Source organism: Mandrillus leucophaeus, unplaced genomic scaffold, assembly GCF_000951045.1.
Source record: "Mandrillus leucophaeus isolate KB7577 unplaced genomic scaffold, Mleu.le_1.0 Scaffold288, whole genome shotgun sequence".
In the NCBI taxonomy this organism is placed as follows: Eukaryota; Metazoa; Chordata; class Mammalia; order Primates; family Cercopithecidae; genus Mandrillus; species Mandrillus leucophaeus.
In genome coordinates, this window is record NW_012103009.1 from 814,648 (window position 1) to 836,222 (window position 21,575).

The window sequence follows — 21,575 nt, forward strand, 5'->3', positions numbered from 1 at the left end:
GAGCGGGCGTGGCCTCGCGTGAGTGGGCGGAGCTTCGCGGGGGCCGCCTTCTTGCCGCCCACACCTTAGGGAAAAGTGCGCGATCTTTCACCGCCCAGAGTGATGTTAGGAGTCGTATTTTGTTGGTGTTCTTTATTAAGTTGGGGAAGTTCCCTCTAGTCCTATTTTTCCAGGAGTTCTTACAAGTGGGTGTGAAATTTTCTGCAACGCTTTTCTACGTGTATTCAAATGATCCTGTAGCTTTTTATCTCAGCCTGTATAGGGAATTTCATTGCTTGGCTCTCCTGGGAAAACTCACTTGGTCGCAATTCGTATCTTTTTCGTGTATTGCCGGACTCAGCTTGGTAACGCTTTGTCCAGGGCTGGGGACGGTGCTGGTGAAGCAGATTGCTCTGTGGCCGACCTCCCATTTTCTGTGTCTGTCTGGTTTGGGGTCGGTTTAAGCTGGACCTGCAGTGACCAGGGAGTAGGATGATGTAACTTATTCCCTAAAAACTGTAGTAGTGTTCACCAAGGAACCCATCTGGGCTTCGAGTTTTCTTTGTGGGAAGGTTTTTAATGAGAAGTTCACTTCTGCATCAGCTAGAGGGCTATTAAAGTTATCAGGGTAATAGCGAGTAAACTTTGGTAATTCTTTTAAGGAATTTGTCCATTTCATCCAATTATTAGATGTCAGATGATTGGCATAAAGTTGTTCAGCATATTTTCTTATTATCCTTTTATTGTCTGTGTGGTTCATAATGATGAACCATCGTTCATTCTTGACATAGGTAATTTATCTCATCCCTCTCATTTTCCTTGATCAGTCTATATTTATCAATTTTATTGATCTTTTTTAAAAAAATTCTCTTGATTTCATTGATTTTTCTCTATTTTAACAATATCTTTACACTTGGCGAGACCAAGGTGGGTGGATCACTTGAGGTCAGGAGTTCGAGACCAGCCTGGCCAACATGGCAAAACCCCGGCTCTACTAAAAGATCCTTGCTCCACACTCTCTCCACCCTGGTCTTCTCATCTCTGTCCTCACTGCTCAGACAGAACTCGGCAACATCGCTCTGACAGCAGATTGCGTCCGTTCTTCAAACCCTATTCAGAGCCCAGTCCCTCCTCACCGCTTGCCCATTGCCACCTCAATGCCAGGCAGCACCTGCTCCTCCCACCCCCCAGCCTGCTCGTCACCCAGTGAGTGACCGGATGCTGCTCTGCCCAGACCCCTCCAGCAGGTCTGCCTCAGAGTCGAAGCAGAGTCGTCTCCACACCCACAGGTGCTAGTACCCGGCTGTCCTACCTGTACCCCCCTTGCGTGGTCCTCGCCTGCCCTCCCCAACCTGTGTCCTTTGCTTTGCCAGCCTCCCCTCCCTGCCTCCTTCTCACTGAGGCCTGCCCTGGCCCCTGCAAACAGCAGCCCCTCATTTCTCTCCCCTGACTTATTTTCCCTCATAGAGGAAATCACATGTGTCGCTGGACATACTAGTCTGTTCTCATGCTGCTATAAGGACATACCCAAGACTGGGTAATTTTAGGGTCAGATCCTTATAAAGGAAAGAGATTTAATTAACTCACAGTTCCACAGGGCTGTGGAGGCCTCCGGAAACTTACAATCATGGTGGAAGGGGAAGCAAACATGTCTGTCTTCACAAGGCAGCAGGAAGGAGAAGTCCCAAGCAAAAGCGGGGAAAGCCCCTTATAAAAGACCATCAGATCTCGTGAGAACTCACTCACTGTCAGGAGAACAGCAGCGTGGGGGTAACCACCCCCATGGTTCAATTACCTCCCACCAGGTCCCTCCCATGACACATAGGGATTATGGGAATTACAATTCAAGATGAGATTTGGGTGGGGACACAGCCAAACCATATCACTGAATAACACACTATTTGTTTATCCTGTGCACTCCGGTGCCCCCATTGATTGTAAACAGCCTGTAGGAAGGATGTCACTTCTCTGTCCACCCCGTAAATGTTTGTCGAATGTTGAATGATGATGGAACGTCAGCAGGCAGAGGGAGGAAGGGCATTTTAGAAGCAAGAATTTGTTGGAAGATCGTATGAAAGAACAGGGCCTGTTCTAGAAACTAGCGTTGCCAACGGTAACATGGGAGCATTTCTCAAGTGACGACTTATGATCTGGGAAGCTGAGGGGTTTGCTCTGCAACCTCTGGTTCAGGGCAGCCTGTTTGCATTTTTAAGTGGAGAACTTTTGAAAGAAAAAATGTTGAAATCCGATTCACATTTTTTTCAAACAAAAAGAAACACAGGAGGATTCGATCCAGTTGGACTAATTCCCACTAATCCCGTTTATCGCTTTAAAAGACAGAAAAGAAGTTTGGGAGGTTTCTCAATCCATTCAGAATAGTTCTTGACTTCATGGATTATAGTTTGTGAAAATTATTTCTCATCCTTGTTGGATTGAAACGAAGACAACAGAACATTGGCTGCGGTGGCTGGCACGAAATTAACCAACCCTAAAATATCAGTATAGCTTAAACTTTCATTTATTGCTAACGATTTATCACTGCTGTTTCCCATGGGGATGTGGTTGAGCAAAGTGTTTTGAGCTGCATTTATGTGTACTTGATACTTACTCGTTTTGATCGAGGTAATTTAGTGGGCATTTTCACTGGGGTGGGGATGCTTGCATGTATAATATTACTAAAAGCTAATAAAAGCTTATTAAAAGCATCTTCCTTGATTGAAACAAAGACAACAGAACATTCCATGGTCTGGAACCTGATGACTTTACTCAAGTTTTAATGTGGGTTCATGGTTTAAGGAGCTGGTTTTTCAGAAACTTTGGTTTCAGCCTTTTTACAATGTGCACAAAGAATCTGCCCCTGTAACTGTCAGGGTGCCAGTGTCTCTGGGCGACACACATTGCTGTGGTTTCTCTCTGCTTGGTGAGCAGAGATAAAGGGGGCAGCGGGACTGGGCCTACCAGCCGTCCAGGCTGCCCACGCAAACCACAGGGCCGAATCTGGAGCAGCCCAAGGGCCACACAGCTAAGCCAAGTGCGAGAATGCTTGTGTGACCTTGTGAAGGCGATTCCCACCGTGTGGCTGTGGGGGATAGAAAAAGTCTGCTTGGAAAGATGTATGAGACCTTTGAGCAAACAGCTATGTTTCAGAAACAGGGCCTGCTCGGAATGTGTATTTGGTGGGATTCTAACCTTAGGGACACTTCTTTCTTCTGAGATACCCGAGGTCTTTGGCGAGTGACACAGGATGGCCCTTCCTTTCCTAGTTGGGTTCTGACAGCTCCCAGGCAGTGGTTTATACAACCAACACGAAACATTTCTAGGATCCACCCGATTCCTCCCCTCATTGATATTCAGGAAGCAGCTCTCCTTCCCCTGCCTTTAGCGCAAGTTTGCTGAGCTTTTGTTTCATTTGTGAATAGTTCTTGCTGGAAGTCCCTCACCCAGAGACCAGCGCTCCCAACTGCCGAGCGGCGGGGAGGTAAGTGCTCAGACATTAAGCTGTTAAGTGGAGGCGTATTTTACAATCTCTTGTTTAGCTACCAATTGGAGCAGTTTAATGTGCTTGAGTCCCCGGCGTGATGGGTTCATGGACGAAGTTGCCGGTGGAAGTTGTCAGGTGTTGTTGCACCTGGAGGGCCCACATGGATCAATGAGGCATTTAAAGCGTAGAATCTCACCCTGAACCCAGACTATTCAGGTCTGTTTTTCCAGGAAAGTTATTTTTTTCACTTTTAGATTCAAGTGTTCATTTTCTTCTTCAAATTTAGAGCACTTCAGTATGGACAATATTTCTTCTGTTAAAAAATATTTCTTGGAAACAACTTATTGAAGTTTCTTCAGAGCGGTCAAAACCGATGATAATTTTATTCCAGATAAAGAACTGGTGACACGTGGCTGTACATTCAGCACAGCTGTGGTGTCCCCAAGTGCCATGACCCAAGAGCCATTCAGAGAGGAGCTGGCCTATGACCGGATGCCCACACTGGAGCGGGGCCGGCAAGACCCCGCCAGCTACGCACCAGACACGAAGCCGAGTGACCTGCAGCTGTCGAAGAGACTGCCCCCCTGCTTCAGCCCCAAGACGTGGGTCTTCTCCGTGCTAATGGGGGTGAGTAGCTCTACACCAACACCTTGGAGGGCCACGAGCACCTGGTCCCTCTGGTGATGGACGGCGGCGCCCTGGAGCCCCGGGTGGGACAGAAAGAGCAACTCTCAGACTAACCCTGATGCTGCAGAACTCTTGGGTGCTGACGAGCTTGTTTTGCTTGTGTTTTCACAGTTATTTTTATTAATTTATGGGTGTCTGTTGTGCCAGCCTCGAGCTGCTCCAGGCTGTGGTTGAGTCCCACCAGGGCAGGGACAGTCCCGGGACTACCCATGGGCCCCGAGAGCCTCCATGACCCTCGGCTCTGGGGGTCCAGAGTCCTCCGAGGGGTCACCTGCAAAGGTGGGAGGAGGTGTCTCAGGCCCTCAGGTCAGGCCTCAGTGAAAGAACCTCAGGGACCTCCTCCTCCTAGGGAGAGCCGCAGGGGTCGGCTGTGAGGGAGCTGGTGTGTAAAGGAACTGGCCTAGGGCGGACGGGCAGCGCCAGATGTCCGAGGGACTTCCCTGGGGTCCTGGCCATTCCCAGCACCATCGTGGGCACAGAGATGATTGGCGGAGCCACTTGGGCCTGAGTGTGTGCAGCTGCTCAGAGCCAGGCCGCAGGACAGGCCTCTCTGCAGGCACTCCAGGTTCCGTGCAGCTTGGGCTGAGAATGAGATCCAGGCCGCAATCTCTCCCCTCCCTGTGCCCTCGCCTCCGCCAGCAGCCCCTGCAGCACCCACAGTGGTCCTGTCCACCTCCCATGGCCTGAGCATGCCTCACCAAGACAGGCATCCGCCTCGGAGCTGGGGACAGGCGGCTCCCGGGTGGTGGCGGCCATCTCTGGGCTCTGCCCTCCTCCACCCGGTGCCCTGGACTTGGTTGCAGCCCCTCCCCTGCCCAGGCCAGGTCCCCTCTGTCCCAGACCTCACTTCCTCTGCCAGGACCCTGGGTCCCAGTGACCTTTGACACTGACTCCCCTCTGTCTCACCCCTGCGGTGCTGTGCGTGAGAGAGAGCCCCCCCTCCACCTCCTGCTAGGGTCTGCCCTGCTCGGGAGGCCCTAGGCCTGGAGCCGGTGCCTGGAGGGATCTTCTTCCAGATCTGGAAATTAGGTTCTGCAGTTGGAGGGGGATGGGCAGTTGCTTTCCAGTCTCGCATCTGGACCTGAGTATGGGATCCGGAAGACTCTGTACACACAACATGTTGGGACAGGGGTATTTTGTGGGGAGAGGTGCCATTCCTTGCTCTAAATATTGGCAGATCCCCTTCCTTCTCTCCTCCAGGTAACAGCATGGGGGTCCATGCTCGGACGTGGCTGGGGGAGGCTGGTCCATGTCCTGGGCTGCAGCGGGGCTGCGTCTGTCCTACAGGAGGAGTCCAGGTTGGGCGGGCCCCGGGTGCAGGTGCGGCTGATGCTGGGGGCCGTGGGTGAGCCAGTGACAGTGAAGTGGAAGCTGAAAGGTCGGTGTCCAGCCGGGGATGGGGTGCGTTGTAACCTGGGCTTCTGTCGCTGTCTTGCAGAGCTGCCTCCTGGTGACCTCAGGGTTTTCGCTGTACCTGGGGAACGTGTTCCCTGCCGAGATGGATTACTTGCGCTGTGCTGCAGGCTCTGTAAGCAGCTTCCTCCAGGTCTCTTCCGGTGTCCGAGCTCACCGGCACGTGCTCCGGTTTCTTTGCTCTGAGATGTGCAGGTTTCTGTCACCTGTACCTCATTCAAATCTCCTCCTATGGGCCGGGCACGGTGGCTCACGCCTGTCATCCCAGCACCTTGGGGGGCGCAGGCAGGCGGATCACCTGAGGTCAGGAGTTTGAGACCAGCCTGACAAACATGGAGAAACCCCATCTCTATAAAAATAGAAAAATTAGCCGGGCGTGGTGGTGCATGCCTGTCGTCCCAGCTACTCGGGAGGCTGAGGCAGGAGAATCACTTGAACCCAGGAGGCAGAGGTTGCGGTGAGCCGAGATCGGGCCACTGAACTCCAGCCTGGCGACAAGAGTGAAACTTCAACTCAAAAAAAAAAAAAAAAATCTCTTCATATGACTTTAGTTTCACATAGGATTCATCACCTTTGAGAATTACCGACGAAGCAGGTCTGAACCTTGCTCTGCAGATGCCTGTGCAGGGAATTGCATGTTGATTCTGATCCTGCGGCTGCAACTTGCCAAAGCTGGCAGCATCTGCCCTCAAGGGGACTGGGACTGAGACCTGCGCCCCACACGCTCCCAAAGCTTCATGCTGTTTTTCTAGAATCTTACACAGTGCCGAGGCTGGTGGGGGCACCCACTGATCCTCAGAGCAAAGGAGGACAGACGACCGCTGACCCCTGGTCCTCTGCGAGCCCCGGCCACTGCCTCTCCAGCGTCCCTGCAGCTAAAGCACAGTGCTGGCCGAGCCCTGGGCTCTGGCCCACAACCCGCTGACCCCATGCCCCTCCTGCTTCAGCCAGTTCCGAGCACTCCCCTCCTCTCGCTTCCCCTCCTCTCGCTTCCCCACGCCTGCTGGGTCCCTGGCCCCTGCCCTTTCTCTAGGGACACTGTTGGTGACTGTCCCCTGCAGCGCCCTCCAAAGTCTTAAAAACAATGTGGACGCCCCGTCCTGTGCTGTCCTGGGTCTCTGCTCCCTTAGAACAAAGCTCTTTGGGGCAGGTGACTCGTCCCACTCTGCTGCCCTCTCTGGAAGCTTCTCCGTGGCCTTTGTCCTCACCATGGGAGCCGCCCTTGTCCCAGTGGAGCTGTGGGCTGTGCCCCTTCAGCTTCAGCGGCCGCCAGATATGGGCAAGTGCCCACCCGCGCCCAGCCTTGGCCCCACTTGGCCCTGCCCCTGGCCTTTCTTCTCTACCCTGGGCCCTCGTGGCACCTGAGTGGGTGCTGAACTGAGCCTGACTGTACTGGCCCCAGCTCTGCCCCTCACTCAGGCCCCAACGGGGCTTCTCCCGCCTCCTCACCCAGCACTGCTGTGCTCAGCCCCTCAGATGCCCCTGCCCGCACCCCTGCCTCAGAGCCCGGGGTCTCATGGCTGCAGAAGCAAGGGCCACAGGCCTGGGCTGGCCCGACTCCGCTCACCTCCCTGCCCCTGACGTCCCAACCTCCATCCCTGGCCCTGTACTCCTAGCCTTGGTGTGGCCCTTTGGAGACAAGAAGGCCGAGGGACTCTGGGACTCCTTTCGGCCTCCCTCACATGCAGAGTCTTGCTCCTTCCTTCACTCCTTCCTTCCTCTTTTTCTTCCTTCCTTCCTTCCTTCCTTGATTCCTTTTTTTTTGTTTTTTTGGATGGAGTCTCGCTCTGTCGCCCAGGTTGGAGTGCAGTGGGGCGATCTCAGCTTCCTGCGACCTCTGCCTCCTGGGTTCAAGCAATTCTCCTGCCTCGGCCTCCTGAGTAGCTGGGACTACAGGCGGCCGCCACCAAGCCAGGCTAATTTTTTTGTATTTTTAGTAGAGAAGGGGTTTCACTATGTTGGCCAGGCTGGTCTCAAACTCCTGACCTCATGATCCACCTGCCTCCGCTTCCCAAAGTGCTGGGATTGCAGGTGTGAGCCACCACGCCCGGCCTCCTCTTTCTTTTTCTTTTCTTTTCTTTTTTTTTTTTCGAGACAAGGTCTCGCTCTGTCACCGAGGCTGGAGTGCAGGGTGTAATCACAGCTCACGGCAACCTCGACCTCCTGGGCTCAGGAGATCCTCCCAGCTCAGCCTCCCGAGTAGTTGGGATTAGAGGTGTGAGCCACTGCACCTGGCGGATACGTTTTCCTTTTTGGGTGATTTTCAGCAAAGACCAGGTCTTGTGCCTGCATGAGTTACATTCTAGACTTCAAAGCTTATCCAGCTGGAAGAGCCTTCATTCACAAATATCTTTTTAGCACATCAGAAAAATAAAAACTTTTTTCAGAATAAATTATTTTGAAGTACCTGGGGGTTGGGTGCAGTGGCTCACGCCTGTAACCCCAGTGCTTTGGGAAGCCAAAGTGAACAGATCACTTGAGCCCAAAGTTAAGATCAGCTTGGGCAACAGTGAGACCCCATCTCAACAAAAAATTAAAACTGAGAAGTACCTGGGGGCCTTCTAGTCAAGCCAACCCGCTGTGTCACGTGGGCCGGCAACACTGTTTTGCGAATATGATTCGGATCCTTCCGGAAGCGCAAATGTTAGAGTATTTCAGGGTCTCAGTTGCTTGGGTGAGCGGCGGACTCATGGGATTCTGGTTTCATTCCAGTGCATCCCCTCGGCAATTGTGAGCTTCACCGTCTCCAGGAGGAATGCCAATGTGGTGAGTCCAGCTTGCACCCAGCCTCTGCCAGGGAGAAAGCCAGAGGGGCCGACAGTGTGCCCGTGTGTGCCCACACACGGACGTTGTGGCACCGAGAGGGGCCCCTGAGGTTGCCCCCCAGACAGTGAAGCTCCTGCCCAGCCCAGCCTTTGCTGCACGGAGGGGAGAGCAGGCTGAGCACGCAGGACTCCCCACCATTGTGTCCTAATCAGGATAATTTTTAGTTAATGGCCTCAAGTGTGGTTTATCTGTTACCTTTTTTCTTTTGTTATTCAGAGAAGGAAAACCCCTCCTGCCTTGTTTTTCAGATTCCCAACTTTCAGATATTGTTCGTTTCCACATTTGCTGTGACCACTACGTGTTTAATTTGGTTTGGATGCAAACTAATCCTGAACCCATCAGCAATAAATGTAAGTTCACGCGAGCTTCGCACAGAGGCCTGACACCCACAGCCCCACCCCCACGAATGGTGTCAGCAGATGTTTGTCGAGCTGGAAATAGGTGGTAAATGTTATTCATAGCTCTTGAATTTGACAAACGTTGAGAGTTTTATTTACGCGTCTAAAGAAAATAATTGTCTTTATTGAAGTCTTGTGATTCTGCTGGACAGATTTATTGGTAAACAATATCTTTTGCAACGATCCTTAAAAATTAACAGTAACGGCCAGGCGCGGTGGCTCAAGCCTGTAATCCCAGCACTTTGGGAGGCCGAGATGGGCGGATCACGAGGTCAGAAGATCGAGACCATCCTGGCTAACACGGTGAAACCCCGTCTCTACTAAAAAATACAAAAAAACTAGCCGGGCATGTTGGCGGGCACCTGTAGTCCCACCTACTCGGGAGGCTGAGGCAGGAGAATGGCGTAAACGTGGGAGGCGGAGCTTGCAGTGAGCTGAGATCCGGCCACTGAACTCCAGCCTGGGCAATAGAGCGAGACCCCATCTCAAAAAAAAAAAAAAAATTAACAGTAACATAATACCATGTTTCATCCAATCTGTGTAAGACAATTGTTCTATGCACCTCTAAACAAAAATGGGAAATTGTGGGTGGCAGAGGTTGTGGGAGCCGAAATGGTGCCACTGCAGTCCAGCCTGGCAGACAGAGCGAGACACTGTCTCAAAAAACAAACAAAAAAAAAGATAAAAATCTCAAAGGAAACCAGGACCTCATCTGAGATACTGCAAGGAGGGCCTCCTGCTTTGTGTGACATGTGGAATGCACTTTATGATTGGGGAAAGCTGGAGGAGCCTTGAGTATGTCCTGGACACACTCATTGGGCAGGAAAAAAGAGCAGACACAGGAGAACCCAGTGGGAACACCTACACCGCCTTTTTGTTTTTGTCTCTTTTTGAGAAAGAATCTCACTCTCTTGCCCAGGCTGGAGTGCAGTGGTGCCATCTCGGCTCACTGTGACCTCCGCCTCTCGGGGTCAAGCAGTTCTCCTGTCTCAGCCTCCCGAGTAGCTGGGATTACATGCGCCACCGTGCCCGGCTAATTTTTGTATTTTTAGTAGAGACAGGGTTTCTCCATGTTGGTCAGGCTGGTCTCGAATTCCCGACCTCAGGTGATTCGCCCACCTCGGCCTCCCAAAGTGCTGGGATCACAGGCGTGCGCCACCGTGCCTAGCTAATTTTTGTATTTTTAGTAGAGGAGGGGTTTCACCATGTTGATCAGGCTGGTTTAGAACTCCTGACCTCAGGCGATCCACCCGCCTTGGTCTCCCAAAGTGCTGGGATCATAAGCATGAGCCTCCGCGCCTGGCTAATTTTTGTATTTTTACTAAGAGAAGCCACCGCCTGATGTGTCAGTTTCTACGAAAAGTGTTTCAAGTCCTTCCCCACCACTGCTGGTGCATTTCCATCTTCCTGTGGCTCTGTTAGTTATGACTTCATATATTTCATATATTTCGAGGCTCTGTTTTTAGTTAAATATGGTTCTGCATTCTTTCTTTTTAAAATGTATTTCAAAAATTATCAGGCCGGGTGTGGTGGCTCACACCTGTAATCCCAGCACTTTGGGAGGCTGAGGTGGGTGGATTACCTGAGGTCAGGAGTTCGAGACCAGCCTGACCAACATGGAGAAACCCCGTCTCTACTAAAAATACAACATTAGCCGGGTGTGCTGGCGGGCACCTGTAATCCCAGCTACTCGGGAGGCTGAGGCAGGAGAATCATTTGAACCTGGGAGGCAGAGGTTGCGGTGAGCCAAGATCGCGCCATTTGCACTCCAGCCTGGGCAACAAAAGCAAAACTCCGTCTCAAAAAAAATAAAAATAAAAATAAAAATAAAAAATTGTCAGATTGTCAGACAGCTACACTGACTTTTTAAAATGTATGCGTCTATGAATATTAACACACGTATAAATTCATGTGACTGCCAATATGGTCAGGGCCCACAGTTTCATTACCCTCCAAAAAACCTTATGTTCTCAGAGTTTAACAATCATACATGAAGCTGCTCTAAACATTCCAGTGCAGGCTTTCGTGAGAACAAGGAATGTTCAGATTGGGGTCGGTAGACCAGAGCCCAAGGCCAAATCCAGCCCTGGCCTGCGTTTGTACAGCCTTTGAACTAAGCATGGTTTTAAAAACCGAAAGACCCCAAAGACCCATGTGAGACAGAGAGACTGTGCGGCCCACAGTGCCTCACAGCCGGCCCTGGATGGGAAAAGTGGGGACTGTGTCCCAGAGTCCTGCGCAGCCTGCCCGGGAGGTGGCCCCGTGGACGCTGAAGCACAGTGGCGTGAGAAAGGCGGGCCCAGTGCTGAAGCGTGTGTGCCCTTTGGCAGATCAACTTCAACCTTATCCTGCTGCTCCTGCTGGAGCTGCTCATGGCGGCCACGGTGATCATGTCTGCACGGTCCAGCGAGGAGTACTGCAAGAAAAAGAAGGTGGGTGCAGCTTCTGGCCCCACAGGGCACGGGGTGCAGAGGCGTTGCCCCAGGGTGAGCGAGTCGCACCCCCATCTGCAGAGTGGGTCTCAGCGTCACCTTTGGAGGGCCGATCTGGGCTGCTCCAGGGCGTTCCCACGAGACCCCACTCTCCTGGGTCTTAGAAACCCCGGCCAGAAGCAGGTCGGGAGCTGGGTGAGGGGTTGGTGGCCACTGGCTACAGGGAGGTGAGGACAGATGCTGTACCCTTCCCCTCCCACTAAGCCTGACTCAGTCCGGCGCTCGGTGCTCGTCCCAAGGGGATGACCAGGAGACACCACATCTGCTAAAATACCTGTAAACGTGTTTTCGTGTGCAAGGACCGTGTGTGCGAATGTTTCCTCAAGCCCAGAGATCCATGGGCGACTCCAACGTCGTCTCGCGTCTACACCACAGGCCGACCTGGCCCACTGCTCACGGCGGCCGGATCCAGCAGCAGTGCCAGGTCCCTGTGCCCGTGCACCCGGGGTGACAGCTCTGTTTCTTTGTAGGGCTCCATGTCTGACAGCACCAACATTCTGGGCGAAGTACCATTTCCTGCTCGGGTCCTGAAATCTTATTCAGTAAGAAAACTTCCCTTTTCTTTCTCTTTTCTCTCATACTCTGTCGGGGGTGACTGAGGCTGGATTCAACGTCAGGTTTCTATTCCGAGTTGGCTAAGAGTTGGCTGTCTAGACTGCAGGGCAGCGTGCGCCTCATCTGTGGAGACTCTAGTCTGTTACTAGTGTCGTTGGTAACAATGTACCTTATCGTGAAAGGTGCTGCTGGTGTTCCCTAAGTTTTAGGGGGGAGTTGGTTATCGCTGTAGGTGTGTCGACACTGCTGTCCCTGAGGAATCATTATTCTTATTTTTTGAGACGGAGTCTCACTCCATCAGCCAGGCTGGGGTGCAGTGGCACGATCTCAGCTCACTGCCGCCTCTGCCTCCTGGGTTCAAGCGATTCTCCTGCCTCAGCCTCCTGAGGAGCTGGGACTACAGGCGCCCGCCACCACACCCAGTTAATTATTCTAATTTTAGTAGAGGTGGGGTTTCGACGTTTTGGCCAGGCTGGTCTTGAACTCCTGACCTCAAGTGATCCCCTGACCTAGGCCTTCCAAAGTGCGGGATTACAGGCGTGAGCCACCGCACCTGGCCTCTCTTCTTTTTACTTTCAAGTTTTCTTGCCTTATACTTTGGTATAGTTGTTACAAGCAGCACGTAACTGCATTTTGTTCTTTATCTTATGTCATTCTCTCTCCCTAACCTTTTGAATGTAGCCCATTTCCTTTGAGAGTTATTACTGATAAATTTCTACTTATTTTCACCATCTTTTGAGTTTTCCATTTTCCCCGATTTTGCCTTTTTCCCTCCTTCCCTGCCTTCTTTTGAATTGGCAGAGGCTCCATCCTTCCTTTTCCCTCTAATTTTGGATGGGAGAGCTTTCAGTATCCTTTTGGCAGTTGCCCTTCATATTCGAACGCACTCCTTGATAAACGGATCATGCGACGTCTGTCCCGCTTGCCTCTGCCTTGGCCTTGTTGTCTAGCATGTGATGTTTAGTGACATTTTGCCTTTTTTTTTTTTTTTTTTTGAGACGGAGTCTCGCTCTGCCGCCCAGGCGGGAGTGCAGTGGCCGGATCTCAGCTCACTGCAAGCTCCGCCTCCCGGGTTCACGCCATTCTCCTGCCTCAGCCTCCCGAGTAGCTGGGATTACAGGCGCCCACCACCACGCCCGACTAGTTTTTTGTATTTTTTAGTAGAGACGGGGTTTCACCGTGTTAGCCAGGATGGTCTCGATCTCCTGACCTTGTGATCCGCCCGTCTCGGCCTCCCAAAGTGCTGGGATTACAGGCTTGAGCCACCGCGCCTGGCCGACATTTTGCCTTTTGACTCCAACAATGGGACAGCCTCCTGTGTGCTTGACTTGGTCCCTGTGCATTTCCCAGGGCCTTTGCTTCCCTTTATTTAGCATTTCAGTTCTCTTTTAGGTTCCATTTCTGTTCTGCTTCTTTTTTTTTTCTTTTATTTTGAGACGGAGTCCTGCTCTGTTGCCCAGGCTGGAGTGCAGTGCTGCAGTCTCAGCTCACTGCAACCTCTGCCTCCCGGGTTCAAGCGATTCCCCCGCCTCAGCCTCCCGAGTAGCTGGGACTACAAGCACCCACCACTACACCTGGCTAATTTTTGTATTTTTAGTAGAGACAGGGTTTCACCATGCTGGCCAGGCTGGTCTCCATCTCCTGACCTCAGGTGATCTGCCCGCCTCAGCCTCCCACAATGCTGGAATTACAGGCGTGAGCCATTGTGCCTGGCCCCGTTCTGCTTCATTCTTTAGAAGTCGGTTTTCGAGAGGCTTCTCTAGTTTGGGCTGGTTCTCCACATTCCTAAGTGACAATTCGCCTGGAGAGAGGTCCAGGTTGACAGTTTCCCCGAGGACGTGTTTATTCCACCGTCTGCGTCCGCGGAGGCCCAGGTGCTGTCCTTTGTGGGCGGTCTCTCTGTTTCCGGAGTTTTCTGCGTGGTGGTCATGGTCTCTGTCAGGTGGGAATTCAGCTTCGTTTTTTATTTTTTATTTTTTTTTTAAGGTGGAGTCTCACTCTGTCGCCTAGGCTGGAGTGCAGTGGCATGATCTGGGCTCAGTGCAACCTCTGCCTCCTGGGTTTAAGCGATTGTCCTACCTCAGCCTCCCGAGTAGCTGGGATTACAGGCATGCGCCAACACGCTGGGCTAAGTGTTGTGTTTTTAGTAGAGACAAGGTTTACCATGTTGGCCAGGCTGGCCTCAAACTCCTGACCTCGTGATCTGTCTGCCTCGGCCTCCCAGAGTGCTGGGATTATAAGCGTGAGCCGCCGTGCCTGGCTGGGAATTCAGCTTTCTTTGTGCATCTGGAGTTTTGTGCCTTCTGGATGCGAGGCCTGGCTGCCCAGGTCCTGTCTGGCCCCCAGGCCCCTGCTGGCCGGCTCCTCACGCCTGGCTTTCCTGCTGGCCACAGCTCTGCATGTGCGCCTCACAGAGATCCTTCGTGCGAGCAGGCGTTCGGGCGTTGGTTTCTTCCCCAGCCCTCCCTGGGTCTGTCGGTGCTGTTTGCAGCCCTGATGGTGCAGGGCAGATGAGCCCACGGCCAGGGCTTAGGCCAGGAGGGTTCTTGGCTTTGTCCAGGAAAGAATTCAAGGGCGAGCTGCTGGTGGCAGACAGCAGCTTTGATTGCAGTGGCAGTTGAGCAGGGCTCCCCAGCCGACTGGGCGCCTCGAGCAGCAGCTCAGAGACAGCTCTGCCTCCTATTTATACCCTCTTGTAAGTATATGCTAATTAAGGGACAGATTATGCAGAAATTTCTAGAAAAGGGGTGGTAACATCCAGGTGGTGGGATCGTTGGCACAGAAAGGGGTGGTGGCGTCCAGTGTTGCCGTGGCGATGGCAAACCCACATGGCATGGGTGGGTGGGCGTGTCCTATGGGAAGCTGCTTCTGCCACAGGCCTGTTTTCCCAAGTCCCCTCAATGGGGTCCAGGGTCTGGGCACCACCGCCTGCCACACTGTGAGGACAGCGAAGGAGGTCTGAGGGTCTTGATTTTCTGCCCTCACCACTGTCAGGTCAATATCCTCAGTCTCCGTAGACAAAAGCAGCAGTGGGGGAAACATCCCTTCAGCTATTTTCCTCCAGGAGGGACGTGAAAAGCTGCAGCTGAGGGCAGAGGGGGCTGGGCCAGGTGAGGCTGGGGGTCTGTCCAAGTGGGCTCCTCCACGGTTAGAGCCGGGGCCAGCCCACTGCACCCTGCTCCTGGGGGTCCACGTCTGTGCAGTGCATTCTGGGAATCTGGGGGTGTCTCCACTTCCTCAGGGCGGCCCCCATGAGCCGGTGTTGTCCCGTCCCCTCCAGGTCGTCGAGGTAATCGCAGGCATCTCTGCCGTCCTCGGGGGGATCATTGCCCTGAACGTGGATGACTCAGTCTCAGGCCCACACCTCTCAGTGACGTTCTTTTGGATCCTAGTGGCCGTGAGTACCCTCTCTGGCCCGCCCGCCACCGCTGTGGGCCACGCCGCTCAGATCCTGCGTGGCTGGGCCCCGAGCTCAGTCTTGGTGCACTCAGACAGGGAGGCACCACAGAAGGTCCTTGCCAGCCCCCAATTCAGAAGAACTGGGGAGTTAAGGATTAAATGAGTCAAAGAATTAACTGCTTTTATATTAGTTTGTATGATTATTTTATATTATTTTTCCTGAAAAAAATACCAATTATTTTTATTATTCTAATTTTTTAAACACATGTCAGGCCATAGATGTTCATTATTCTATATAATTTTCTAATATATAATGCATTTATATTACAACATGTCTTTTATACAACGCAGCGTATTTCTGTTATACTTTATATTAAATGTTACCGTAGTAGATGTGTCACACAGCACCTAGCACATGCCACATGCTCAATCCATGGGCGCTGTTTTATTTATTTTATTTTATTTTGTTTTTTTGTTTTTTTTTTTGAGATGGAGTCTCACTCTGCCGCCCAGGCTGGAGTGCAGTGGCGCGATCTCACCTCACTACAACCTCTGCCCCTCCCCAGGTTCAAGCAGTTTGACCACCTCAGCCTCCTGAATAGCTGGGATTACAGGTGTGGACTACCACGCCCAGCTAATTTTTTTGTATTTTTAGTAGAGACGGGGTTTTGCCATGTTGGCCAGGCTGGTCTTGAACTCCTGACCTCAAGTGATCTGCCTGCCTCGACCTCCCAAAGTGCTGGGATCACAGGTGTGTTCCCTCAGAACACTGAGTCTAGAGCAACCCCTCCACACGCCAGATCCCTTCACGGCCTGTGGCCCACCCAGAGCCACCGCCCACCTGCCTCCGGGCGAAACCCCGTGCGGTCCTTGGCACCTTGCCATGTAGTGGCCTGCACACGGGTGTTGACGGCCAGCCCCTGGTTTGTCTCATGCTGTGTGGATTTCTAGATTTTGCCCCGGTTCTCTTATGTACATGAGCAGGAATGGTGAGCACCCAGCATCGGCTACGGGCTCCTCCTGGGCAGCAGGGGGGCTCTTCCTGAAGCTGCCGAGAAGGGGCCCACGCCTGCCCGGGAGTGGTACGGCCGGGTGGACTGCTGAGAAGGGGCCCATGCCTGCCTAGGTATGGTATGGCCGGGTAGACTGCCGAGAAGGCCCATACCTGCCGGGTGTACACATCCCATTGGTGGCAGCTGTGGCTCAGCTCCCTATGGGGGTGAGTAGGCTCAGAGCAATGCCCCCAGGGCACCAGTGCCCGACCTAGTGGGCTGCTGAGGCGCTCAGAGCCAGAAAGAGACCCAGGCAGGGCCGAGCTGGGATGGAGCCACACCCCCGGAAGGGGCAGGACCAGGGCCGGCTGCCGAGACACAGAACTCACGTGGGTGCCCACCCAAGCGGATCTGTACAGACAGAATGACGCCTGCAGGTGTGCACATCTGACCCTGGGGTCTGACATGCAGGGATTACATCCCGAAGCTAAGGGAGGATGAAGACCACATACCTGCAAAAAGTAGAGAATGAAAGGCACTCGCCTCACCCCCTTCCCTGCCCCTGCAGTCAGCCCTCATCACACGGCCCCTCCCGCCCCGCAGACCCCTCCTGCCCCGGGGGCTGCCCTGCTCTCCCCAGAGCACCCCATGCCCATCAGGTGCTGCCTCATGGGTGTCCCTAAATCCACCCACACTCCCAATCCTCTTTTCAGGGCAGGAGCAGCCCAGGAGACCCCAGGAGGAGGGGAGGCCACTGAGGTGCACGTGATGGGGGAACCAGCTCCGCCTGCCTGAGTCTGGCCTGGGTGTGGCAGAGGGGCCCAGGGCCTGCACCAGGTGCCCGGGGCTGGAGTTGGGGGCTGGGCTGCAGGTCCAGACCCTTCCAGGGCAGGGCCCTTGACTGAGCTGCCCCAGCCCTTATGGCTGAGCTTCCTGGCCCTCTAGGGCAGGGGTCGGAGTGACTGTGCTGGGTAAACAGGGAAACTCCCGCCCTCCTGTGGCTCACTGGGGCCTTGAATAGGCCGCCCTGAAGCCACCATCCCTTCCTGTGCCCTCACTGCTGCTTACAGGTGGAAGGCCCTTTCAGAAGCACCAAGCCCAGGAGACACCCCTGTACTGACACCTCAGCCTCCCTGGCCAGGGCCACACCCCCCTCTGCAGACGACTTGAGGCCTTTGCACCGGCAGCCCCTCAGCTCCCCAGTCTTCCCCTCGCTGCCCAGGCTCCCCTGCTCGGAGCCTGTCTCTGTCCTGCCCACCCTCTCACCTGGCTGAGGCAGCCCTCTCCCCAGCAGGCCTGGCTGGGGTGCTGGCGTGTGCTGGCACCTGGACGCCTTCAGGGGGATGAAGAGGACGAAGATCATGCGTCCTCCCTCTGCCCACATTATGTGGAACTAAGGCAGGCTCCTCACAGTAAGTGGGAAAAGGGCATTTCTTGGTTATAAAAAGGAAGAGGCGTCCATCCAACAGAGGAACCTGCAGATCCCCCTAACCCAGTGAGTCAAGTCAGCATCATCAGGAAGGGGCAGTCCACACCCTGGGGCACTGCAGAGTCTCCTCTGAGGCTCCCCAAGGCTCATCGTGAAGAAATCCTGTCCCACACGGAGGCCCGACCGCAGCTGACGGGCTGCGGTCCCCAGAAGCATCTGGGTAACGGAGGTGACGGAGGCTGAGGGACTCCCCGATTAACAGAGACCCACAAGGAGACCATGAGCACAATGGCGACTGAATCTGGATCAGGAAGAAACAAACAAACAGTTCTAGAAAGAACATGATCAGGGCCGGGTGCGGTGGCTCACACCTGTAATCCCAGCACTTTGGGAGGCCAAGGCGGGTGGATCACAAGGTCGGGAGTTCGAGACCAGCCTGGCCAACAAGGCGAAACCCTGTCTCTACTAAAAATACAAAAATTAGCCGGGCGTGGTGGCGGGCGCCTATATCCCAGCTACTTGGGAGGCTTGAACCTGGGAGGCGGAGGTTGAAGGGAATTGAGATCGCGCCACTACACTCCAGCCTGGGTGACAGAGCAAGACTCTGTCTTTAAAAAAAAAAAAAAAGAAAGAAAGAAAGAAAAAGAAGAAAGAAAAATTTAAAAATTTTAAAAAAGAACATGATGAGGACAAGTGGAAGAATCTGGGCATGGACCACATCGGCCCCACGTGCAGTCTCTCGGGCGTGGTGCTGCTTTGGGTATGTGCACGAGTGCCCTGGGCTCAGCCAGCACACTCGGGCGTTCAGGCGTCAGGCTGTCTGGGACAGCTGGAGAGAGCACAGATGTGACTGTCAAGGACTGGTGATTTTGGGGCCTCAGATGCCTCAGATGACCACTGCACTGCTTTGGCAGCTCTTCTACAGGCTTACAATTTTAAACCAATGGTCAAGGAACAGAGAGCACACAAAACCTCTGAGAGGCTACCCCTGCTTCCCTGCAGACCCGTCCCTGCCCCAGCTGCGCCCTTGGGCACCGCCCCCCTCGCCCAACGCGAGCCCTGCACCAGCCAGGCAGCCTGGATAGAGGGGTCACTGGTGGGAGAGCACATGTTTGGAATTTGACTTCTTGGACTATTTCCCCTAAAATCTTTCCTTTTTCCTTTCTCCTAGTGCTTTCCAAGTGCCATTGCCAGCCATGTGACAGCAGAGTGTCCCAGCAAGTGTCTGGTAGGTGAACCCCTCACCCCAGGTGCCAGCGCCCGGCCCCGCCCTCCCTTGGTGCCATGTGACCAGGCTCCAGCCCCAGACTCTAGGGACCCGGCTGCAGGGCCTGTGGGCTGAGGAAGGTGGAGGTTGTGGGAGGCGGAGGCTGGCCCGCCCAGCAGGGACTGTTCCCAGGGACAGGCAGACCTGAGCAAGGCGGTGTAGACTCTGGAAGCGCTCTCCATGCTTAACCACAGAAGGAGACCAGTGCCTGAGCATCATCTGCACCTCCTAAGGCTGGTCGATTTCATTATTATTTTTTTTTTTTTTGAGACACAGTCTTGCTCTTGTCCCTAGGCTAGAGTGCAATGGCACAATCTTGGCTCACTGCAACCTCCGCCTCCTGGGTTCAAGCGATTCTCTTGCCTCAGCCTCTCGAGTAGCTGGGATTATAGGTGCCTGCCACCTCACCCGGCTAATTTTTGTATTTTTAGTAGGGACGGGTTTTCACCATGTTGGCCAGGCTGGTCTCGAACTCCTGACTTCAGGTGATCCACCTGCCTCGACCTCCCAAAGTGCTGGGATTACAGGCGTGAGCCACCGTGCCCGGCCAAAACTGCCACAAACTGGCAGTGGTGGGATACGGACTGGCCGATTATTAATGACTGCTGCCAAAACGTGGACCCTGAGTGCTTTGCAAGGTGACTGCCCGTGCTTGGCATGAGTGAAGGCTGTCTCTGAGACTTGACGGGTCAAACGGGAATTTGGGCTGGGTTAAAAGGATAGACTTCAGAACAGTGAAAGAGATGACCCATGCCGAAGGGTTATTTTTTCAAGAGTGGAGAATTGCAGGTAAATGTTTTTTGTTTCTTGGTTTGGTTTGTTTGAGACAGTCTTGCTCTGTCACCTAGGCTGGAGTGCAGTGGTGTGATCTCAGCTCATTGTAACCTCTGTCTCCTGGGTTCAAGTTTTCTCCTGCCTCAGCCTCCCAAGTAGCTGGGACTACAGGCATGTGCCACCACGCCCGGTTAGTTTTTGTATTTTTGGTAGAGATGGGGCTTTTGCCATGTTGGCCAGGCTGGTCTCGAACTAATGACCTCAGGTGATCTGCCCTCCTTGGCCTCCCAAAGTGCTGGGATTACAGACGTGAGCCACCATGCCTAGATAGTAAATATTTAAAAACTCGTGGCACTGCGCTTTGAGTGAAAAGGCAGGCTGGTCATGCCTGTAATCCCAGAACTTTGGGAGGCCAAGGTGGGTGGATCACAAGGTCAGGAGTTCGAGACCAGCCTGATAATATGGTGAAACCCTGTCTCTACTAAAAATACAAAACAATTAGCCGGGTGTGGTGACGCATGCCTGTAATCCCAGCTACTCGGGAGGCTGAGGCAGGAGAATTGTTTGAACCCAGGAGGCAGAGGTTGCAGTGAGCAGAGATTGTGCCACTGTACTCCTGCCTGGGCTACAGAGCGAGACTGCATCTCAGAAAAGAAAGAAAGGCAGGCCGAGCACGGTGACTCACGCCTGTGATCACAGCACTTTGGGAGGCCGAGGTGGGTGGATCACCTGAGCTCAGCAGTTCAAAACCAGCCTGACCAACATGGCAAAACCCCATGTCTACTAAAAATACAAAAATTAGCTGGGCGTGGTGGCGGGCGCCTGTAGTCCCAGCTACTTGGGAGGCTGAGGCAGGAGAATTGCTTGAACCTGGGAGGCGGAGGTTGCAGTGAGCCGAGATCACGCCACTGCACTCCAGCCTGGGTGACAGAGCGAGACTCCGTCTCAAAAAAAAAAAAAAAAAAAAGGAAAGAAAAGAAAAAGAAAAAGAAAAAAGAAAAGGCAGAGGTTTCAGCAGGAGCCATGCTGGGAACCAGCTTGGGACTAGGCCCCTGAGCACCCGGCCACGTCCCCCTGAGCCCTGGCCACGCCCCCTGTCCTGGGCTCCCTGGCTCCGGCCCTGGCCCTGCAACCCGCGCTTTTTTCCAGGTGGAGGTGCTGATAGCCATAAGCAGCCTCACGTCTCCGCTGCTGTTCACAGCCTCTGGATATCTGTCATTCAGCGTCATGAGAATCGTGGAGATGTTTAAAGACTACCCGCCAGCCATAAAAGTGAGTTGTGTTTTATTTCGGGGCCCTCCAGACATGCAGTGCTCTGCGTGTTGGCCTGGCCCTTGCTGGCTTTGCCTAGGACTCTGTGGGCCCCGGCTTCAGGGGCAGCTCCAGGCGGGGCCTCCTCCACTGTTCCTGGGCAGCGGTGACTGCGCTGCCCACCGCCAGCCTGGCCCCAGGGCCTCGGGGCCTCAATTCCGCCCTGGATCTGGGGCCACCACCTGCTTCACAGGGACCTGGGACCCCTCTGTCCCTGAGCCCGTTTTAGAATCTGTCCTGAGTTTGTTGGACACGCTTTTTGGATTTGCACCAGAACTGCATTGAGTTTAATGGGTGAATTTAAGGAGAATTCAAAGTCCTGTGACTTTGAGCTGGCCCAGTAGGAGCTTATCTCTAACACGACTTTCAAGGCTTAGGCACGTGTAGCTACATATATTTCTTGGATACCTGGTGTGTTTTTTTGTTTGTTTGTTCTTGTTTCCAATATAAGTGGTTTTGCCACCCAAATCATTAGAAGACCTGTATTCAAGCTGTTTGCTCCAGGTCAACATGATTGTGCCGATGGGGGATGGAGTCACTATCTGATGGGGGATGGAGTCACTTTCTGATGG

The 21,575-nt window shown here is 53.5% G+C and overlaps 1 protein-coding gene across 6 annotated transcripts in view; it reads left to right on the forward strand.

The window, feature by feature from the left end:
- The first annotated feature begins 2,879 nt into the window (after nt 1-2,879).
- The window catches only part of MLC1 (megalencephalic leukoencephalopathy with subcortical cysts 1), a 25,319-nt gene continuing 6,623 nt past the window's right edge, over nt 2,880-21,575 (forward strand). Inside the window, exons 1-10 of one of the 6 annotated variants that reach the window (XM_011985589.1) lie at nt 3,401-3,461; nt 3,852-4,087; nt 5,586-5,675; nt 8,273-8,326; nt 8,635-8,736; nt 11,115-11,216; nt 11,747-11,818; nt 15,112-15,228; nt 18,823-18,879; nt 20,842-20,964. In XM_011985589.1, the coding sequence (XP_011840979.1) occupies nt 3,911-4,087; nt 5,586-5,675; nt 8,273-8,326; nt 8,635-8,736; nt 11,115-11,216; nt 11,747-11,818; nt 15,112-15,228; nt 18,823-18,879; nt 20,842-20,964 (894 nt within the window). In that variant the 5' untranslated portion in view covers nt 3,401-3,461; nt 3,852-3,910. Of the gene's footprint in view, nt 4,088-5,585; nt 5,676-8,272; nt 8,327-8,634; nt 8,737-11,114; nt 11,217-11,746; nt 11,819-15,111; nt 15,229-18,822; nt 18,880-20,841; nt 20,965-21,575 lie in introns of all 6 variants that reach the window. The other 5 variants (XM_011985584.1, XM_011985587.1, XM_011985586.1 and 2 more) reach the window with 5 other exon arrangements.